This window comes from Balaenoptera musculus, chromosome 13 (assembly GCF_009873245.2).
Source record: "Balaenoptera musculus isolate JJ_BM4_2016_0621 chromosome 13, mBalMus1.pri.v3, whole genome shotgun sequence".
In the NCBI taxonomy this organism is placed as follows: domain Eukaryota; kingdom Metazoa; phylum Chordata; class Mammalia; order Artiodactyla; family Balaenopteridae; genus Balaenoptera; species Balaenoptera musculus.
In genome coordinates, this window is record NC_045797.1 from 30,606,459 (window position 1) to 30,628,845 (window position 22,387).

Genomic DNA, 22,387 nt, shown 5'->3' on the forward strand with positions numbered 1-22,387 from the left:
TAGGAGCCTGGAAACACATATACCAAAATATTAATATTCTGGTGGTAGATTATTGGCTGATTTTTGGCTATTTTCCCCTACTTTCTGATTTCTCCAAGTTTTTTTTTTTTAATTTTAAAATAATAAGCATGTATTGCTTTTTTGTTGGGGAAAAAATGGTATTTGGGGGGGAAAAAACACAGAAGATACAAAATCCAGTTATACTTTTTCATTCTTCTAATTTTTAAACTATAAAGATCATGATACCTAAATCTATGTATGAAAAAAGAAAATGTGTAGGGAGATTCTTTACCTAGTAATAAAAGTATCAAATACAAAAGGGTTAGAAGTATTGCTTTATTTGAGAAACTTACTTCCAAATTACTCTTACGTGTTTTAAAAAGTCATAAAGAACATCCAAGAAGACATACACAGTTTCCATAGGAATAAGGACAAAAAAATGGGGTTGATGATTGCCCCAAATGAAATTTCCTAAAGGAAAAAAATGTAATATTTAACCTTTTTTTGAGGCAGGGTAAGTGAACTACACACATCATAAATAAAACTTTCTTACTTTACAAGGAGGAGGGACTGTGATCCTATTTTTGATGCATATTAAATACAAAATACAAAATCCACTGTTCTGATCAAGATGAGGGGAAAAAAATCATTCTTCAATATTTCAATTCTCATGCAATAAAATCCAAAGGTCTGTTGAATCCACCTTTTCGATTCATGTACTGCCTATGATGAGAAATTTATTGTTATTAAAAAAAATTCTGGATTCGTCTTATAAAAGAAGTAATCACTTGCTTCAGAAATTAAACCTATAAACCATTTTTAAAATGGCAAAGTCTGGGGCAAGAAGTATTCAAAGTTAAAATCCAAATAGAGGTACGGAAATATACTTTCAATATTATTTGGGAAGATTCTACAGACTTTAAAAAAATCAACTGAAAATCCATATTTATTTTAGGTAACACTAAACACCTAGCTAGTTTAAGGAAATAGAGAAGAGTTTCAAAATACATACCCATCAAGCAAATCTGATTTCACACTGTACTAGTTCTCCCCATAAGACCTTAACTGAAGGTAATTTTACAATGGACTGTTGATGATTCTGGTACTTTAACTCACAGCAGTCTCAAATCACACTATTCATATTCTAAATTAATTGGAATACTAGTCTTTTATCAGTGATAAATGTAGAGAGAAAGGCAATGTTTGAAGATGTCTTGACTTTTCCATTCATTCAGTGAGATTTCAAGTATGGATTGGTTTGTTCTGTGGTATTAATAAAATATACCTATATTTAACAGAAGGATATTTACAGTTGAAATACTTATACAATCAATTTAGGTAAATAATTCAGGAGGAATCTATTTTAAAACCTATAATTATAATGAAATTAAAGCCTAAAGACTTGAGACTATGTTATTTTGAAGAAAGAACTACTTAGAGCCCTAAAATATTTAAGCCAACTACCCTTCTTTATAATAGTTACTAGTTCACATGTAAATGTGAAACTATTTTAACATACAAGAATACAAACAAGGAAGATTAAAACAAGGGACAATATGGAAACTATTAAAGTAAGGGACTGTTTGGAAAACTGCTACATTTCCTACAAACATCATTATCCCATAAAAAATTCTTTCCCAAGCATATAATTTATATTAGTTCAAACATAATAATGGCAGCTATGCATACCTATACTTCCTCTTCTGAGACACATTTATGGCATAGGCATTTACAGAGCCATCCACCTTTTTCCCCTGGAGAAAAGCAAGAAACAAAAACCAAAAAACAAAACACACACACAAACAAACGAGCAAACAACACACCAGAGAAAGAACATATTATACGCCTTGATCAAAGAGCTGCATCCCACAGACCCTCTTTAATGGCAAGATTCATTTAAGCATGAAGTAGTCCAATGAGTGAAAGAATTTTCAGATCCTGATGATATCCCATGATCTCCCAAGCATTATAACTCTGTTCACATTTTTTATAGTCACACATAAGCAAATAAACCAATATTCAAACCAACAAACACTCGTGGTATATGTATTATGTGCAAGACATACAGGGAAATTGGGTAGCAGAGCCTCACCTTTTCTGGTCAAAGAATTCTTAAAAACCAAATACAACTTATGGATATTTTCTCTAGAAAAATCCATTCACAAAAATTTAACTTATGACCTTAACTGATGGCATTCTCAAATCAGTCACCATTCCTATCTAAATCCCACTCCTTACATAGGCCTTGAAATTTTGATTTTTAAATCAACAATCAGAATAAACAGATGCTAATGTTATATCACTTGTATCTCGGACTTTTTTTTTCCAGTAATTCCTTTATGGGTCTTTTGATTCAACCTGTTCCACTTTCTGTCCTCATGCCTGAATTGCCTTCCCAACCCCCCATCCAAGCTTCAACCATCTGGTTCTTATGCATCCTTCAAGGCCCAATTCAAATGATCCAGCTGCCAGGAAGCACCCTCTTCTCTAACTCCCATAGAATGTTAACTGTGCTTTCATCACAATACCCTGCATTTCTACTCTGCATTATCATGATGTATAAACATCATATACATGATGTTATTTCCCATCAGACTGCAAGCTCATATGGAGCTTGATGGAGGGATATGGGTGTGAGTGACCTTTGCAACTGTCACATCCTAGGCTACTGCACTTGCAGGTACTCAGAAAATGACTGTTAAATGTATGAACACTGCCAGTTAATGCCACCATGAGTGCATGTGCAGGCACACACACATAACCTCCCTCCCCTATTATTACTCACGGGCGTTGTACCCTGTTTTAGCATACTTATTAGATATCTGCGTTAGGCCCAAAAAAAGGATTCTTATCCACTGGTATGTGCAGGTGAGGTTATATTTGAAGTTGAGCTAAAACAAGTATATTTGGTCTTCCTTTTCTATTCCTGTTTTCACTGCAATTTTGGGGGCTGGGGGAATACTGAGTAAATACTGAAGGTGTATTATTTTAACTCCCAAGAACAGGAGGTAGGCATGACTTGGAAAAAAGTAAATGATGTTATTAACCTTTTACTAAGTTCAATTACTAAAGGCTTTCTGATTTTTGAAAACTATTTGCACAGTTGTATATTATTAGCCCTCTTCTCATTTACATGCTGGAATAGAAAATTATCCATTAATAAGCATAACCAAACTTTGAAACTTCTAGAATGCTAAAATGGAAGGGAAAATAGTGACTACATTGGCATATGAAGAGGTTCCACCATAGATTAATGATGAAACATCACAAGATACACATTACTGAAAAATACAAATGAGCTGAGAGACTTTGTAACTGATAGTCATGAAGCCAACTGCATACGAATTAAATTAACATCCTTGTAGATGTCATTAAAAAAACAACTGACATCGTTTGTTCTTGTGGTACTCCATAATTTTTATGGGATCTATAAATTCTCACCTAATTTCTCCTTTATACACAAACATTTAAAAGACTACATTTAAAAGTAGTGGCTCCATCTTTACATCTGATTCTCAGGAATTTCAAACATAACGGTCGGCAACAGTAAAACCAAAAGAAAAGAATTCTAACAGTGAAGGTCCTTCACTATTCTAAAAACAATAAAATTTAGTTGTCTCATTTTGGAGATATTTTTATTCACCCAATATATGTATTAATAAACCAGTTCACTTATAAAATGCTCTTTTGAATAACAAATAAGGGTTTGGTATATTCAAGAAAAAACCTGAGACATAAACTGCATTAAATTCTAAAATGGGGTTCACATAAACCATTTGTGAGAACAAAGAGCGCATTCTTAATTTTCTCACTTCAAAACAGTCATTGCTTCTGGTACTCCTCTTAGGTCATACACTGTCATTTAAAAAAATACATGGAACCCCACATAATCACATCAGTTAGAAGGAAACTCTTATAGCACCTGAGATTACCCCACTCCATTCACAACTCAATGGAACACAAGATTAGGGGAAGTGGATTATTTCTGACAACTCTCCTCAAAAATTCCAACTTCAATTTGCAAAATTAAAAGGACTTAAAATTCTATAAAAGAAAGTTTTAAAAATGTATTTTCTCTCTCTCCACACACACTCTCCCTGCCTATCCTTACTAGTTTCCTCTCTCTATCCTCCCTTCTCTCTTCATTCAATTTCCTCTCTCCCTCCATCTCCCCTTTGCCGTACTTCCCTATCTCCCTATCTCTCTCCCCACCTCCCCCTCTTCATCTCCCTCTCCACAATCCCTCCTGCTTTTGCCTCCCCTACTTCCTTATTCTCTCCAGTATTATGATCAGGGCTAGAGAGCATTCAAACTCCTGTCAGCCCCTCTTCTGAGCTATGAGATATGCATGCAACTACGCAATGCCATCTTTACCTGGCAGCTGCGCTTCGTTCTGTTTCACAGCATTTCCCCTTCCTATAATCCTTTCTTTGGTTAACCCTATCAGCCTGACACTTCAGAGTCATCCCTGACTACTCATCTCCATCCCACCACCACTAACTCTGGTTCCTGAATGGTTCTCAATATTCCAGCCCCTCTTCTCAGTTCAGGCCTTCATCATCTTTCACTGCACAACGGCAGTTCTCTCAGCCTCCCATTTGTCCTCCATGAAGCCCCAGGCCATCATTCTAAAACACACATATAATCTGTTACTCCCTTGCTTAAAAACCACTGCTTCCTCTCATCACCTGAAGAATCAACTCTAAGTTCCTCAGCATGGCTAAGGATATCACAAGCCTTCTGCGATTTGCCTCCCACCTCTATTTCTAGCCTCATTCGTAGCCACCAGCCCACCAGCACGCTTTCACTAGTCACTGAATTTGAAATTCCCACAATACTCTATGCTCTTTAATGCCTACATGGCATTGTCATGAGCTTTTCCCTCTGCTTCAAATGATCTTCCTCCTCTTCTTTGTCTGATCACCTCTACTGGCCCTTTAAGATCTAACTCAAATATCCCAGGCAAATACTCCCTGAATTCCAATGGCAGCTCACCACTTCCTTCTCTTTGCTTTCAAATCCATTCACACAGATAGTTCCTGTCTTCTAACAAAAAACTTGTATCAGTGGAAGAAATTACAAGTGATAGTAAAAGAATATGGAAAAATGGGACAGATCAATTCAAATAAGAATACTTAACTGGCTACATGTTTTACTTACTTTTGTGGAGTCAAAGGAGGCAAATCCCATTAACTTCATCATTTCTATTTCTTCCTCTGTTTTGCCCTCCAAGTCTTCCTCTACAAAAATAAGTGATAAAATTTTAAACTCTGTATCATTCTATACATATAAAAAGAGAGGTGGGGCCTCCCTGGTGGCGCAGTGGTTGAGAGTCTGCCTGCCAATGCAGGGGACACGGGTTCGAGCCCTGGTCTGGGAAGATCCCACAAGCCGCAGAGCAGCTGGGCCCGTGAGCCACAGTTACTGAGCCTGCGCGTCTGGAGCCTGTGGTCCGCAACAAGTGAAGCCGCGGCCCGCGCACTGCGATGAAGAGTGGCCCCCGCTTGCCACAACTAGAGAAAGCCCTCACACAGAGACGAGGACCCAACACAGCCATAAATAAATAAATTAAATAAATTTAAAAAAAAAAAGAGAGGTGGCTTACCAGCAGAGAATATAGTAAACAATTAGCTAAAGACTTGAGTCTAATGAAAGAAACTCCTCAATTTGGATAGCATATAACTTAAGGGGCAAGGAAGGACTGCACTCTCCATCTTCCATCGTAAGAGACTGCTTAAAAGTACATGCTTGGGGGCTTCCCCGGTGGCACAGGGGATAGGAATCTGCCTGCCAATGCAGGGGACACAGGTTCGATCCCTGGTCCCGGAGGATCCCACATGCCACGGAGCAACTAAGCCTGTGCACCACAACTGCTGAGCTGGTGCTCTAGAGCCTGCGAGCCACAACTACTGAAGCCCACGTGCCTGGAGCCTGTGCTCCGCAACAAGAGAGGCCACTGCAATGAGAAGCCCACGCACGGCAATGAAGGGTGGCCCCCACTCGGCAATGAAGACCCAACGCAGCCAAAAATAAATAAATATTTAAAAAAGGACATGCTTGGAGCCTTTAGAAAGGACCACCTTTAATATCAGACAGAACACTAGTTTTGACGATATTTCCAAAATATAATATTCTCTTGTTTTTAACTGTCCTTCTTGTATCTAGAGCACCAGATAACCAGCAACTAAGGTACAATTAAAACAACATCCCAAAACTACATGCAATGAACACTATAAAAAACTTAATAGTTAAATGTTCAAAAATTATACTTTTATAATTTTATCATAACTGAAGTTATCTAAACATGGCTGTACTTTCCTACAGTTATTTATCTAATAACATTACCAGTTATCTGACGTTCTTTGCTCTTTGTTTCTTTTGTTTCTTTCTTCTCCTCATCTCTTCTTTCTTTTAGTCGAGAAGGGGAAGGAGATGTGGATCTATGTCGTCTTGGGGACCTAAAATTTAATAAGTTAAGATGTCAGAAACAGAGACATACCCTGGCAACTTGTGTTGATGAGCACAGATATACATAAGTGCCTGCAAGGTAAAGGCTGAACAAAAGCCAGAAGAGCCAGGAAAGCACCAGGAATTTGTTCTCCAAAGCAGAATGAGGAAGAAGGTTCTGCCTTAGGCCCTGACTGTTAGCAAAAAATTATTTATTGTTTAATCATCAGTTACACTCAGTATAGCTAGGGCAAAAAATTTTTCTGTAAGGCAGAAAAAAGCAACGAAACAAACAATGGTCTGATGCTTATTAAGAATCAGAGTCCAAGGACTGCCCTGGCGGCGCAGTGGTTAAGAATCCGCCTGCCAATGCAGGGGACATGGGATCGATCCCTGGGCCAGGAAGATCCCACGTGCCATGGAGCAACTAAGCCCGTGCGCCACAACTACTGAGCCTGCACTCTAGAGCCCGTGAGCCACAACTACTGACGCCTGCGTGCCTAGAGCCGGTGCTCCGCAACAAGAGAAGCCATCACAATAAGAAGCCTGCATGCAGCAACAAAGACCAAACACGGCCAAAAATAAATAAATTAATATATAAATTTACTAAAAAAAAAAAAAAAAATCAGAGTCTACTTCTAACATTCTTCCAAGATCTCGCATTCTTGATTATATACTTGAATAAATTATTATCACCAAAAGTTAATAAAAAAAAGACAAAAATACAAAACACTTATTTCTTACTCTTGCTAAGCTAAGTGCTTTTCATGTATTATTTCTCATTTACTCCTCATGGCAACTCTACTATGTGGAATGTTATCAACCCCATTTTATCAGTGGGAATGTTAGGTTTAGAATAAAGTGGGATAAAGTTCCCCTCATTTCATGAAATTATAAGTCCCTTTGTAAGTGATAACAACAGAGTCAAGCGCAGCGACTACGAAGCTGTGGTAAAACTTCTGGTTATTTTCTGCACTTACCTGGAACGTCTTCTGTGCGGGGATCGAGAGCGGCTTCTTCTCCGATCTCGCTCTCGGGACCGGGACCTTTCTCGGCGCCTGCGTTCTCTCTCTCGGGAGGTGGACCGGGACCGCCTACGCTCTAATATAAACACAAAATTGTAGAGCCGAAAATTACCTCCAACATCTACTGGATGCTGCGCCGACCAACAGTAATATAATGCGCGCCATTTCTAGATGTCACATTAAAAAAGTAAAAAAGACGCATGAAATTAATTTTAACAGTATAGATTTAACCCAATATTTCCAAACTATTAGCATTTCAATATGTGCTCATTATAAAAAAATGGACACTTTATTCTTTCTTTTTTCCGCATTAAATCAAGGAAATAAGGTGTGTATTCGACACTTAAACAGCAGTTCTCAATTCGGATTGAGAACATGTGAAGTGCTCAATAGCCCTATGTGGCTCGAGGGCTCATTTAACTTTTAAGATCAACCCTGATTAGCTGAAGGTGATAAGAACTAACGAGGGGGCAGAATCGAGGGACTACGTGACATCTCCCGATCCAAGTCCTGGCTTGTCTACCCTCTCACTACCCCCCTTCATGGGGCTGGGGCCAGAAGACATTACGAGGTAAACTCCCTGCACGCAAACTCCTAACCATCGATTTCCCTACTATAAACTGGGACGGAAACCCTGAGCATTTAAGAACCTGGCGGTATCACATGCTGAGTGTTACGCAGTGTGGCATCAATTCTCACTTCAGTTTTTAAAGGTAAGCAATATTACCCTCAATGTCTAATTACGGGAATTCGGACGCAGGAAGGCTGAATGACTTGCAATCGGTCACCCAGAAATTAAGGGAACCGTGGCCTGACTCTACATTCCCCAGCCACATGAACAACAAAAGTTACTGTATGAGGGTGACAAAGAGTCGGCGAAACCCCAACTTGGGAAAAAAAAACTGCCTTCAAATCCGAGGGCTGAAGCGTGTAGGGCCCAGGTCTTCGTTCCCCATCCACCCCCTCTCTTCTCCTCCTGTGAAAAGGTCCCCCCTCTCCGCGGCCCTAGAACTGGGAACAAAAGGGGGGACGGGTCTTCGACAGAGCTCCAGACCTCAGAACTGCTTCTGGACTCACCTCTCCGCGGGACCGGCTGCGGCTGCGACCATTCGGAGTCCTCCCAACCTCGCCCACCCGGAAACGACTGTGCAACAACTTCCGGGAGGGCGGGGAACTGAGCTTTCCCTGCAGCCTGGGAAGCGTCGAAACGAGTCGCCAGAGTTCCGGCTTCTAAGGAAGGCGGGCGGTTGCTGCGCTTGCGCAGAATCACGCGGCCCGCGGTCCGATGGCCGCCTCTTCCGAGCTCTGAGTTTTCGTTGAGAGCAGAGTTGTCCTGTCTGCTCTTTCAACCCCCGTTTCGAGGTGGCTCCCCATCTTCTTTGTCCACGGTGGGCGTTTAAAATGTGTTGCCTGATGTTATTATAGAAATGTCTGGAAAAAGCCATATATAAACCACCCTAACACAGTTCTCATTCCTCCACCCCCCGTTTTTCTTTCCGACTGTCTTGTCCACATGCATAAAATATTTCATACCAAACCAATTGTAAACATAGCATACGCAAATAGTTTTAAGTCCACCCGGGGAAGAACTAGGGTGGGTCAGCAGGCAGAGGGGGAAAGGGGAAAGAAAGCATGGTTGAGAGCTTTTACTGAGTTTTGTGGGAGGGAATAGCAGAGGCTGGGAAGCAGGCTAAGTAGGTTTAACACTGACTAGTTTGAATAATTGCAGCGGGCCTTGGGATTTAGGGGCTGTCCAGAGCTGTTACCTGGCCCTGGGGTCATTATAGCAGAGGAAAAATGCCTTGGCTTGTGAGCTTGATAAAGGAGGTGGTAGGAAAGTACGGGCTTTTTCCCCTTGCTAGTTTGCATATGAAAGGCACACTCAGAAGGGGAGTCTTTTGCTATCTCTAGAAATTAGCTAGCCCTGGGAAGGTCAGTCTCAGCAAGGCCCCAGATGTCAAAACAGCAGAAAATGAAAGAAATAAAAATGGCATGATTAATACAATTATTCACACAAATGTTTATTGCACACCTATGTGCCAGAGAATTAATCAATGAAAAAAAACAACTCTGCTCTTGAGTAGCTTGCAGTCCAGTGAGGGATACAAACAAGTAGTGTCAAGATGCATTGAGAGGGGCAGAACAAGATATTATGAATGCACATAAAGTGGCTACCTAACTGGTTTGAGGGGAAAGCTTCTCAAGAAAAGTTTCCAGGAGGAAATGATGTCCAAACGAGACCTTAGGGATGAGTAGAAATTAACCAGGTCAAATGGGGTGACTTCTGTGGTGTGGACAGGTGGAAGAGATTGTCTGGGCAGAGGAGACTGCATATGCCAGGGCAAGAGGCAAGGGAGCAGACAGGCTAAAAGTAGAGAACTAAAGAAATGTTCTAGGCAGCAAGGAGTGAAATGTAAAGACAAGACTAGAAGCCTTGTAAGCTATGGTAGAGTTATCCTGAGGCAAAAGCAATAGCCTTTGAAGGGCTTTGAGGACCGGAGGGAATCACATTTGAGTTTATTCAGAGAACACTTTGGGTAACTGGAGACTTGACTACAGGGGGAGAACACCTAGGGAGGATGGTACAATAATCTAGATTGGAAACTCCAGTGGCCTGTACTAGAGTGGTATCAGTAGGTAAGGTGAAAAGTGGCTGAATTTGAGAAGTAATTGATAAAACTGGAAAAACTTGATTTTTGGATGCAGAGAATGAGAGAATTATAAGATTCAACAATGACATCCAGGTTTCTGGTTTGTGAAACTGGGTAGATGGTAGCATCATTTGCTAAGGCACATAATGTTAAGTTTTGGGTAAAGACCATATGTTCAGATCTTGGACATACTAATCTGAGGTGCCATTCTGAACACCCAAAAGGAGATACCAACTAGATGTGTATCTGGAGCTTGGAAAAGAGATCTAGGCTGATTTTTTGATTCCAAAAAAAGGAATCGTCAGAACATAGATGTTCATTTGAAGCCATGAGAGTGCATGAAACCACCCTGGGGAGGCTGAGAGAAAAGGGCCTGGAGACAGCTAGAGGAAGAACCCCAAAAGGAGACTAAGGGGGAGCCAGAGAAAGAGAAGGAAAACCCATTGAGTGTGAGGTCAGAGAAGTTTTAAGAGAAGGCTGCTGTTTTTAAGGAAAACAAAGCGGTTAATTTTAAATGTTAAAAGGAATGAAAAAAAAAACAACCCACATCTAACCTAAAGGATTAGCAACAAAGTCTTTGCTGACTCAGTTTTAGTGGAGTTGGGTTGTGAATGGCTTTTGCAGTAGAGAGAGAACTTGCATAACCTTTTTTTTTTGGCTGCCCCACACGACTTGTGGGATCTTGGTTCCGCCACAAGGGGTCGAACCCAGGTCCATGGCAGTGAAAGGCAGTGAAAGTGCAGAGTCTTAACCACTGGACCACCAGGGAATTCCCTGCATAACTCTCTTGAGAAGTTTGGCTTATGCAGGGCAAAATATGGCAGTGGGTGGAGGTAAATGTAGAAGGTTTTTCAAAGATGGGAGAAACTTAAGCATGTTTAAAATATTGGTGTGAGTATAGAGGAAAAAAAAGTAAAGTACAGAAGAGAAAGAAAAAAACCAAAGGAGTAAGTTTCCTAAAGGGACAGCCCTGAGATTAACCATAGGCAGGAAAAGAAGTGGTATATCTCTAAGTGGCTCCTCCCCCTTTAAGATGTGGGATAGAAACTGTATTCTGCTAGGGCTTCCTTATTTACTGATCAAGTTGCCTTCTCAGAATGCAGATTATCCAGCACTGTATCTGGAAGAAAAATCCTGTTTTCAACACCCGAGTTTCTCTCATTCTAATGGCCATTTTAATGGGTTTTGAGTGGAGTAGGGCTGGGGTACTGTCAACACTTGTGATCACACTTGCTTGTAAGTTCCCTCCCCAACCAGACAGCAATTTTTCAGTAAAGGCAAGCTGCAATGTATGTACTTTACATAAGAATCAACATTAACCATCTGTGATTCCTGCAAATGTACTATTTTTAGCCTTGGTTAAACTTTGTTTTACCTCTTCTAGTCCTATTTTATGTAAAATCACCAGCCTTTACAAAACTGTCCTACTTTATCATTACAAATGGATGCATGTTGTTGAGTCAGTAATTTCCCCCCTAATTAGATGCAGTCTGACCACTAGTTAACAGTGATTGATGATGTTTGAGGATTTTTTGCTTTTGTATCCCTGTACCGTGTTTGGGAAGAACTGCAAACTCTGTGGTTGGGATGAAACTGTACTATGACTTTTGTTTTTTAATGTAGTCAAGTGATTTAGGTCCACATTGCTTGAAATTATGATTCAACACATCATTCTAGGTGATTGACAAGTTATCTACCATTTGCACCCCTGGCTCTATTATCCTTTCTATTCTTTACATGGGTTCATCTTTAAGGGAATATAACTCCTGACATAGTTTCAGCGTTAACAGTCCAATATTCTAGATCACCTTTGTTGGACAGAACTTTCTGCAATGATGGAAATATTCTATATCTGCACTGTCCAATACAGTAGACACTAGTTACATGTGGTTAACTAAGCACTTACAATGGGTCTAGTGTGACTGAGGAAGTAAATTTTAATAAATTTTATTTAATTTTAATAACTTAAATTTAGATAGCCACAGTGACTCTTGGTAACCCTAATTTTGCATTTGATGTTGAAATCTGCTCATTAATGATGGCAATAAATCCTATTTAAAGACCTGAAATGCGATAAAATGTTGGCTGCTAAACACTTGGTTAAAAAGCTAATGACTACAACATTCATTTAATTTTGCCTACCTTGCTAAGTTTCAAGCCAAATTTATTTAAGAAAAAAAAAAAAAAGGAAAGGTACACTCATATCTCTCTTTAAAAATTTAGCATGGAACTCTAGAACATTTTCTCTTAAGGACCTCTTCTTTACTGATAGCCAAGTAAAAATAATTACTAGTGGGTAAATATTGTTTTCTAGCCCTTGCAGCTTAAAAAAAGACTTGGCAAAGGTTATAAGGCAGAAGCTGACAAACACCTTCATATATAATAGTTTATATGATACTTCAGCTGACACTTTTAATACTTTATTGAAAATATTCCAATTATAAAGAATGAAAAGTATGCAAACATTAAAGTATTTGGTAAGGAAACAAAAGCAGATCTTTACTATCAATGTGAAGTACTAGCTGACAATTACCAGTTTCTCCAATGAGAACACAACCTACTTATGACTGAACAAATAATTATTTTATCTGTGAATGACATAAGCAATTTGGCCAGGAAACAAAGAACGGACAGGAACCATATGTAATTCCAATTTGATTAATTCATATAAGTGAAATGAAATAATCTTACTCACTAATATACTCAAATTTTAAGTATTTTTACTCCCAAGATTTGGAAAAATTCAATTATTCAAAGAATTCAATTTGTTTGGCATTTATATTTTTTAATATGTAAGGGTGAGGAACCTCTGATGTTACCATAAGATAGGAAAAAAACAAAAGCATCTCATGAAAGAGATATAGTTATAGCCAAATACAAAAACAAGAAATGAAGCCTCAATACAGCCAAATTATTGGATTTTTTACTACAGTTCTAGGGGTGGAGATAGGGAAGGCATTTAAAAGCTTCCTTTAAATTTACCATGAGGATGAATTTTGAAAAGACAAAAGTGATTTATGAATCTATGGACATATCACTAGGGAAGAAAAACTAGCAATAAATTCTAAAAGTTAAATCTAATTGGAAAAAATCTAACTTGGAAAAAAAATTCTGGTTTCACCTAATTTTTTGTTTTTGGTCATTTTATATAATGGCTGATTCTTTTTTCCAAATGGGTATTTATTTGTACAGATACACAAAAGTAATTCCCATTTTTCTTAAAACATACTAAAAATATACATTAACCACAAAAAGTACTCACTCTGACTGGAAAGACGATGAGCATGGCTATTTTCAAAATAGCAGTAAACACAAGAAACCAACATATAAATCATGACAAATGTACATCTCATTTTTGACAAAAATAAGTTCTATTTGTACATTAATGTTTTATTATCAGCTTCTATATGATATCCTCCGACCTTATTTACATTTACTATGAGATTTCTAATAGCATGTGTAACTCAAAGGCACTCAATTCAGAGGTTATAAAGTCCTGAGCTTAAGTAGGAAATAGGATTCCCAACTAAAATTTGAACATAAATAAAAAGATCACAGAATATGAGAATGTTTAAAGTGTAATACTTGGTACAAAAATAATCTGTGACCTAATAATAGAGTTGTACAGAATGTCAAAGAAAAGACCATGTAAGGCAAAGGAATATCCTCAGAATCCAACTGATTTTCTCCCCCATCCAAGTTCATTTGAAAGTCTGAACCTGATTTTTTTGTTGTTAAAATCCTAGGAAAGCTAAATATCAATAAAAAGCAAAATAAAATAGCACGAAAATGCTTAAGTTAAATAAAAAGTTCCTCAGTCTTCAAAACCATGAAAAAAAATTTAATGATTAAAAACATATATAGATTGGAAGAATATTTGACTAGGAGGAGGAATCATAAAGAGCAGTTGAAAAAATTAAAGGACAGCTTTAAACACACCAACTGAAACAGCATTTATAATTGGCCATTCAAATTATTCCTTTAGCATTCTTTTAGCCAAATAAAAATAAAACTTACAGATGGATAATTGAGGTTCACTAACATTAGGTAGGATCAAAGTTCAAGCTAAAAATTAACTCTATATTGGTTGCAGAAAAATGTGAAATTTACCTATGGCAATTTTACTGATGCCAAATTAAAAAGCATGAGTCGACATCTTTATAACAAACGGTTTGACAGATATTTCTTGGCTTTTAAAATGTTTTTTTTATATATGCATAGAAATGTAATTGAGGATAAGAATAGTCTTCTGTATTATCTGAACAGTTCATAAGGCCTTTGTCACTGTTAGTCACCTTAGATGTGAATATCTGCAGGGCCATTAAATTAAAGCTGGCCAAAAAAAGTTTACGAAGTGCTACTGTTTCCAAACTGATGATCCTCAGTTTCTGGATTTTTCTGGATGATTATTTTCAGTTCTTTTTTCGGCGATATATACAGGAAGTTACAGCAGATATATAAAGGAAGATCAGAAGCCTGCTGTCCAAGTTCATCACTACTTGTTCCTATAAAACAAATTTGTTGCTTTAATAATAATAGTAATATTATAAAAATAAAAAAGAGAACCAAACTGTTGACCTGAGTAAACTGAAGGTTAGTATGGTGGTTAAAAGTATGCATCTGGAGTCTGAGAGTCACTGCTCAAATCTCAAAACTCCCACCCGCTAGCTGTGTGACCTTGGGCAAGTCACTGACCTTATCAACTACAGCTTCCTCACTGTAAAAGGGGACAATAAGAGTACCTACCTCATATGATTACACTAGGGATTAATGAGGACAATGCATCAGAGGGCTCACAAAGCCAGCTATATATTAAGTAATAAATAGTGGTAGTAATTTTCATTACTGAAAAATTTCTATCAAGTAACTACATATTTTATGAACAGATACAGTGCACAAATACACACTTCTCATTTGGCTTCAACATCTGATGGTCTATATGTATAGCAAATACTTGGGATAAAGGTGGGGAGTCATTATTATCACCAATAAGCATGGTTCCCACTCTTGTCTAAGATTTCCCACTGTCTCTAATGCAAACATGTTATTTTGTCTCTTGGAACCTAAATACATTATCATGTAAAATCAATTTCAGGTTCAGTTACATCAATACACATGAGAATGACCTGAAATTCCACAGAGACAGGAGTTGATACTACACCTGAGAGCGACGAATGGAAACCCCTCACTCACTCATGCTACAGATCTCTGGAACCCTTACCAGCAGTATTTGGTGAACACAATAAATCCTCAGAATATAAGCAGTAGCACTGACATGAGAACTCCTACTTTCTAAATACTTGGATACTGAAATAATATGCATTAGTTTCCACCTTTATACATTTTGGAGAATATACTATTAAAATACTGTTTAAATCTAGAATTTAAAATTTTTTACTGCAGCATGTGCTCCTGCAATGAAGAGGGACTAAAACTGGAACATTTGAGTGACTGACAAAGGCTCAACTGGACACAGCTTCTGTGTTGGGGAGCAGCAAGATAAATTCGGATTAAATAAGGTAGGGAATAGAAATGTGACACACACACAAACCACACACAATCTCTATGTTCTCCAAAATGGGCAAAGGTGGTGTTTTGTTTTGTTTTTTAAGTTAGTGAACAAAATGGATACGATGATAGGTCAGGTGAGGCAATCACCTGGGCTGATGGTGCTAACAGGGTTAAGCAGAGAGCAATCATGTCAAAAGCATAGTTGATCTTTAGAATGCTTGAGTCACCCTGGACTAGTCAGTATTTGTAGCGATAACCTGAATGAAGGCACATTTACTAAGTTTGTTGAAGACATATGCTTTGACAGTATGTGTATCTGATGACAAAAGCAAGATTCTCTACCACGACCAAACAAAGACTCCAAGGAAGATTAGTGTTCTGGTATCTGAATATAGTTAAGGTTGGTGGGGAGAGTAGATCAAAGGGCCAACTCTGGGAAAAGAAGGGATCCATGCGGACATCACTTGGGGCTGAATGGACATACCAATTTCTGAATATTGAACTGTATTAATCCCCATTTCCCCTCCCCCAAACTAGACAGATCTAATTCTAGCTTCATCAAACCTTTAACTCCACCTAAGGGCTCAATTTACACCTACATTTGCATTGAAGCACCTTTATAGAAAAGCTCCATTTTCCTTCTTCCACTATGCAGAGGAAGCAGTGAAGTCTACACGTCAGAGCATCAGACAGAGTGGTGGTATCTCCTGGGTTTTCATCTCTGTTTCCAGACCGTTATTTCTATCTTCTCTGCTTCTCTGAGGCTCATGCTACTTACCTGTACTACAGCTCTATTACTGCCCTACATTCTATTTATAGGTCTAAATTCCAGGATCCATACATCCAATTCCCTACTAGAAATCTTCACTTAGACATAAAGCAGCTCAAATTCAAATCATCAGCTATTGAATACTACCTATTCTTTCCTTTCTTTCTGTGCCATCTATACTTTCACCCTTTGCAATTGGCTTTGATTCCCCATCCCAGCTCTTAAATGTCTCACCAGGTTACTTTTTTTGCCCACCCTTAAAGAACCAGTGTTCCCTAGGTTTCCCTCCTGTCATATTCTTGACATATTTTCCTGTCGCTTAATCTCATCCAATCATATTCTAGCTCAGGCATTGCTTATAAACTCCCGACCCATTTATCCACTGGTCTATCAAATTCTCACCTCAATGCCTTCAAATTAAATATGCTTTAAACTGAATTCATCATCTCTTCACCCTCACTTTAAGTCCGTTCATTTTCCTTCCTATAATTCAAATAATCAGGAATTTATAGGAAGGATTATTATTACCACTATAATTAAGTTGCCCAGTCACAAAACCAGGTACTATTTTTGACTTCTTTTCCTCACCCTCACACATACTAACCACCAAATTCTAATCAATTGCACCCCTTTAGTTCTAGAACCCATCAACATTTCTTCATCTTCATTGCTACCTTCCATAAGGTTCTCATCATTTCTGATATGGATTATAAGCAATAGCTTCTAAATTGTCTTCTGCCACTATCATGTTTCTAATCCTTCTTACACATTCTGAGAGATCCTTCTATAATGCAAATCTAGTTAGCATAGTCCTGTAGGAGGGATAGTTTTAAAATAAATATATAAAAATCACTAGCTTTCCTATAGTCATCAAAAACTATTTATAAAAGATTCATTTCATGTTAGTAATTAAAATATAAAATACCTAGCATTATACTTCCAGGAAACATATAAGAATAAATACGGGGGAAAACTAAATTTTAGAGACGTAAGGAAAGACCTGATTAAATGTAGAAAATACCATATTCCAGAAGGGAAGATACCAATTTCTCACAAATTACTTTATATTTAACAGTATACAGCAAAACCCTCATAGGATTTTTTGAGAGGAAACCGGACAAAATGATTCTATACACCATACAGAAGAATAATCATGCACAAAGAACCCAGGGATTTTTGAAAAGAGAAGGGTGAAGGTGAATTTGCATTACTGGTAATAAATTCTTTTTAAAGTGAGTCTGATTAAAACAAGCATTATTGTCTCCCACAATAAAATCAGTAAAACAGAAATCTCAGAAATGAAACCAAGTATATAAGGACTTATAGTATATGATAAAAACGGCATTTCAAATACATTGACACATCTGATACACTTTAGATGTATCAAAATACTCCAATGAAAAAATAAAAGGAATAGGAAAAAAAACCCAGATGACTATATAATCCCAGTTAGAAGGCCTAAATAGCACATCAAAAGAAGAACTCATTAAAGGAAGAGACTGATAGATTGTTTCATGAAGGCTGAAAGATAAACTACAAAAATGGAAAAAGTATAGCATATCACAAATGTTATTATTCTTAATATATAAAGGTGTTAAAATTAACAAGAAAACAAACACCTTAATTAAAAAAACAATATACACTGTCAATTTACACAATATGTTCAATAAGTATATAAAAAAACCAACTATATCAGAAACCAAACAAATGAAAACTAAATAAATGATGTTTCCACTTATTATATTGGGAGAAGGACTAGAAAGAATGATACAACTTTGTTGCGTATGCTTTCCTGTACTATTGGAGGGAGTGTAAGTTGACAGTATTTTTGAGGGCAATTTGGCCATTAGAAAATATATACACCATTTATTTGACAAGAATTCCACTTTGTGGAATTCATCTTTTAAAAAATCAAAAAAACATATAAAGATACACGTACAGTTTTTATAATAGTGAAAAACAAACAAAAAAACAAACAAAAAATCAACTTTATCCAAAAAAGCATTATTTAAATTATGGTATATCTAAAATAACTCTTATGCAGTAATAAAAATGATGTTGTGGATATATATTTATTGACAAGAAAAGCTATCTATATACAACAAAGTGGAAAAAGAGCAGGCTACAAAATAGTTAACAGTAAGATAAAATTTTGGAAAAAAGATATAGGTGATGAAAAAATTGTCAGCGGTGTCATCTCTCAGTGGACTATGTATGATTTTTTTTTTCTGTTTATTTTTATTTTCTATTTTTCTATAACAAACGTCTATAAGCTACATAAAACATATGCAACCCCCCCAACTAAAATCCTTCCATAGCTCTCTAACAGAGCTCAGGAAAAGTCCAAACTCCATCCATAGCCCATCATGCCCTGGCTCTACGCCTACTGAACCCTTCCTCTTCCAAACCTCTCCATTCCTTGAATGACCCATGTGCTCCCTTGCCTCTATCTTTTAAAATTTATTTATTTATTTTTGGCTGCGTTGGGTCTTTGTTGCTGCGCGCGGGCTTTCTCTAGTTGCAGTGAGTGGGAGCTAATCTTCATTGAGGTGCACGGGCTTCTCACTGCAGTGGCTTCTCTTGTTGCGGAGCACAGGCTCTAGGCGCACGGGCTTCAGTAGTTGTGGCACGTGGGCTCAGTAGTTGTGGCTCACGGGCTCTAGAGCGCAGCCTCAGTAGTTGTGGCGCGCGGGCTTAGCTGCTCCGCGGCATGTGGGATCTTCCTGGACCAGGGCTTGAACCTGTGTCCCCTGCATTGGCAGGCGGATTCTTAACCACTGCGCCACTAGGGAAGCCCCCTTGCCTCTATCTTACTCATCATCTGAGGCTTGGTTCAGGTATCCATTCACTTTTCAACTTGTCCAGAAGAGGTTTCCCCTGAACTGTGTCTCTGCCCCTCCCCCAATAACCACACCTGTCCCCAACCCCACGGTAAAGGTTAGAGATGTCTCCCTCAATGTTACACACTCTTTGAGCCCATCCCTCTCCTTCTACTTAGCTATATAAGCTCCTCTTTATTTCCTCCACTCCTAGCATAGAACCTAGCATGAAGTAGGGACACAAATGTTTGCTGAATGCACAAATCAAGGAACACTAGGAATACAACTACTATCTTGGCCTGGTGCTTTTTAATTAAGTCTCTGGCTGCTTTGAGCCATGACAGTGTTTTTTAATGAAGTTCCAGGTTGAAGGTAAAGATAGATATTGTCCATGCAGCTCCAGAGGGTGTGAGAGGGACCAACAGAGAATTCCAATGGAGGCAGATTTGAATCTTCTTATGTACCTACCTTCTCACTTACACCAACCACACGACAGAGTCAGCTCCCTCTCACTAAGGGTTCCAACAATGGTTGAGGAGCCTCCGTAAGACTGCTGTTAAAGGAGTTCTCATACAGGGTAGGTGAGGTCAGAACTATCACTTCAAGGTTCCTTGCAGTGCTAAATTTTGACGTTTTATGAGAGTCTCTTCAGTCTGAGGAAAATTGCTAACTTCTAATAATTTATGTGAACCATAGGCTCCAAACCCTTTATTAAAACAGTATGTCCTTTGGAATGGTGGTTAGCTTTACTAGAAATAAACATCCTTGATTTTTAACAGCTCTCGTTTTACTTTTTGAAACTGGTTTACTTTTTCATCATGACATTTTGAAACTTCTACATGCATGTGATTTATGAAGAAACAAATGGCTTTAGAGATAATTTGGGGAACATTACAGATGTCTGTCATTTTAGAAACCTACTGTGCTAGAGGATAATGTTCGCTTAATATCTAGGAGCTATGGAGATATACTGGATTGTCTTTAAGATATGTTATTAATGTATAAATAAATGCACTAATGAACACAATGGAGAAAACAATTAAGATTCATAACTTTGTGAAGATCGTGTTCAGGATGAATAATTATTTCCTTATTGTCAGCTCTGCCCCTCAAATCAAATTGTGTTTTCTTTTTATTATTATTGTTTTTGGTCTTAGTTACACTTCTGGTAGAATGGAGTAAATTATGCAAAAGTGAACATGGTACTTCCATCCTTACCTTCAAAAAATTCTCAAACCAATCTTTAAATCAAACATTAAATCTACTTCAGAATTTTCAAAAGAGGAGTCAAAAGACAAATACTATAATGAAAAAATTAACAGAAAAGTAATCAAACATACCTGGTCCTTTTCAAGTGTAAGTATTTGATAGCCAGTTGTTCTACTACATATTAGTTTTCCACTGCTATCAAAAGAAGCCAAACGTAATCTAGAATAAAAACACACACACACAAAAACTAATGATTTTTTAAAGCACAGATCAATTTAAATAAGCCCTACCTTACTTTAATATTTACTTTTTTCTTCCATATTCTATGTCTTTTACTTTAATTTTTTTTATTCTCTGTAAGTCTTTTACTTGTTAAGAATTTAAAGTCTTTTCAAACTATAAACTGATTCCATTTAGATTTACAAGCTTGTGCTATTATACATATCTGAGATATAAAAATAATTTATAAGTATGCCTTTAAAAATTAATAAATAAATTAATTAGGTTACAGCGGGTCTCAGTTGCAGCACGTGGGCTCCTTAGTTGTGGCATGAGAACTCTCAGTTGCAGCATGCATGTGGATCTAGTTCCCTGACCAGGGATTGAACCCGAGCCCCCTACATTGGGAGCACGGAGTCTTAGCCACTGCACCGCCAGGGAAGTCCCCAAGTATGCCTTTTTTATTGTGATAAAATATATATAAAATTTACCATTTTAACCATTTTTAAGTGTATAGTTCTTGGCATTCAACACATTTCACACTGTTCTGTAGTCATCACCACCATCCATCTCTAGAACCTTTTCTTCTTCCCCAGCTGATACTCCATACCCATGAATTCCCCATTTCCCCTTACCTCAGCCCCTGACAATCACCATCCTACTTTCTGTCTCTATAAACCTGTCTACTCTACGTACCTCATGTAAGTGGAATCATACAGTATTTTTGTTCTTTTGTAACTGGCTTATTTCACTTAGTGTAATGTCTTCAAGCTTCATGTTATAGCACATGTCAGAATTTCCCCCCATTTTAAGGCTGAATAATATTCCATTGTAGGTATACATCATTTTGTTTTTCAGTTCATCTGTCAATACCTGGGTTGCTTCCACCTTTTAACTGTTGTGAATAATGTTGCTATGTGTACAAATATGTTTGAGTCCTTGCTTTCAATTCTCTTGGGTAAATAACCAGAAGAGGAATTCCTAGATCATATGGTAATTCTATTTAATTTTTTGAGGAACTGCCATACCATTTTCCACAAAGTAAGCACCATTTTACATTCCTACTAGCAATGTACAAGGGTCTAATTTCTCCTCATCTGCACCAACACTTTTGTTTTGTTTTTGATATTAGCCATCCTAACGGGTGTGAGGTGGTATCTCACTGTGCTTCTGATTTGCATTTCCCTTATGATTAGTAATGTTGAGCATCTCTTCATGTGCTTATTGGTCATTTGTATATTTTCTTTGGAGAAATGTTTATTTAAGTCCTTTGCCCATTTTTGAATCAGGTTGTTTTTTTGTTGGGGAATTTTAGGAGTTCTCTATGTATTCTCATCAGATATACGGTTAGCAAATATTTTTTCCCATTCCATGGGTTGTTTTTTCACTTTATTAAGTGTCCTTTGACACACGATTTAATTTTGATGAAGTTCAACTTTTTTTGTGGTTGTTGCTGCCTGTGCTTTGGTATCATACTGAAGAAATCATTGTCAAATTCAATGTCATAAAGCTTTTCCCCTGTTTTCTTCCAAGACTTATTTTATGGTTTTAGCTCTTATGTTTAGGTCTTTGGTCCATTTTGAGTTAATTTTTGTGTATGGTGTAAGGTAAATATAAATATATGACTTTTAAATAATTCGTTCATTAAGCTATTTTCCAATTTGTCAGCATCCTCTCCAGAAAAATATTGCCAGCTCAACTACTAGGCAAAGTTGGACATCTGAAACCCTACAGAAA

At 37.6% G+C, this 22,387-nt stretch overlaps 2 protein-coding genes across 2 annotated transcripts in view; both read right to left on the reverse strand.

Annotated features, from left to right (window-relative positions):
- Window positions 1-315: 315 nt before the first annotated feature.
- On the reverse strand, window positions 316-9,254 carry SNRNP27 (small nuclear ribonucleoprotein U4/U6.U5 subunit 27). Its single transcript, XM_036873819.1, has 7 exons — window positions 9,239-9,254; window positions 8,550-8,777; window positions 7,428-7,548; window positions 6,346-6,458; window positions 5,161-5,240; window positions 1,690-1,754; window positions 316-723 (listed from the first exon to the last, which is right to left on the reverse strand). Exons 1-7 carry the CDS (start codon window positions 9,252-9,254, stop codon window positions 669-671), a joined length of 678 nt encoding a protein of 225 aa, XP_036729714.1. The 3' UTR covers window positions 316-668.
- A 4,087-nt stretch (window positions 9,255-13,341) lies between these two features.
- Window positions 13,342-22,387, reverse strand: part of GMCL1 (germ cell-less 1, spermatogenesis associated) — a 55,837-nt gene continuing 46,791 nt past the window's right edge. Inside the window, exons 13-14 of the mRNA XM_036873664.1 lie at window positions 20,563-20,650; window positions 13,342-14,628 (exon numbers count right to left, since the gene is read on the reverse strand). Of these exons, the coding sequence (XP_036729559.1) occupies window positions 14,536-14,628; window positions 20,563-20,650 (181 nt within the window). The 3' untranslated portion in view covers window positions 13,342-14,535. The remainder of the gene's footprint in view (window positions 14,629-20,562; window positions 20,651-22,387) is intronic.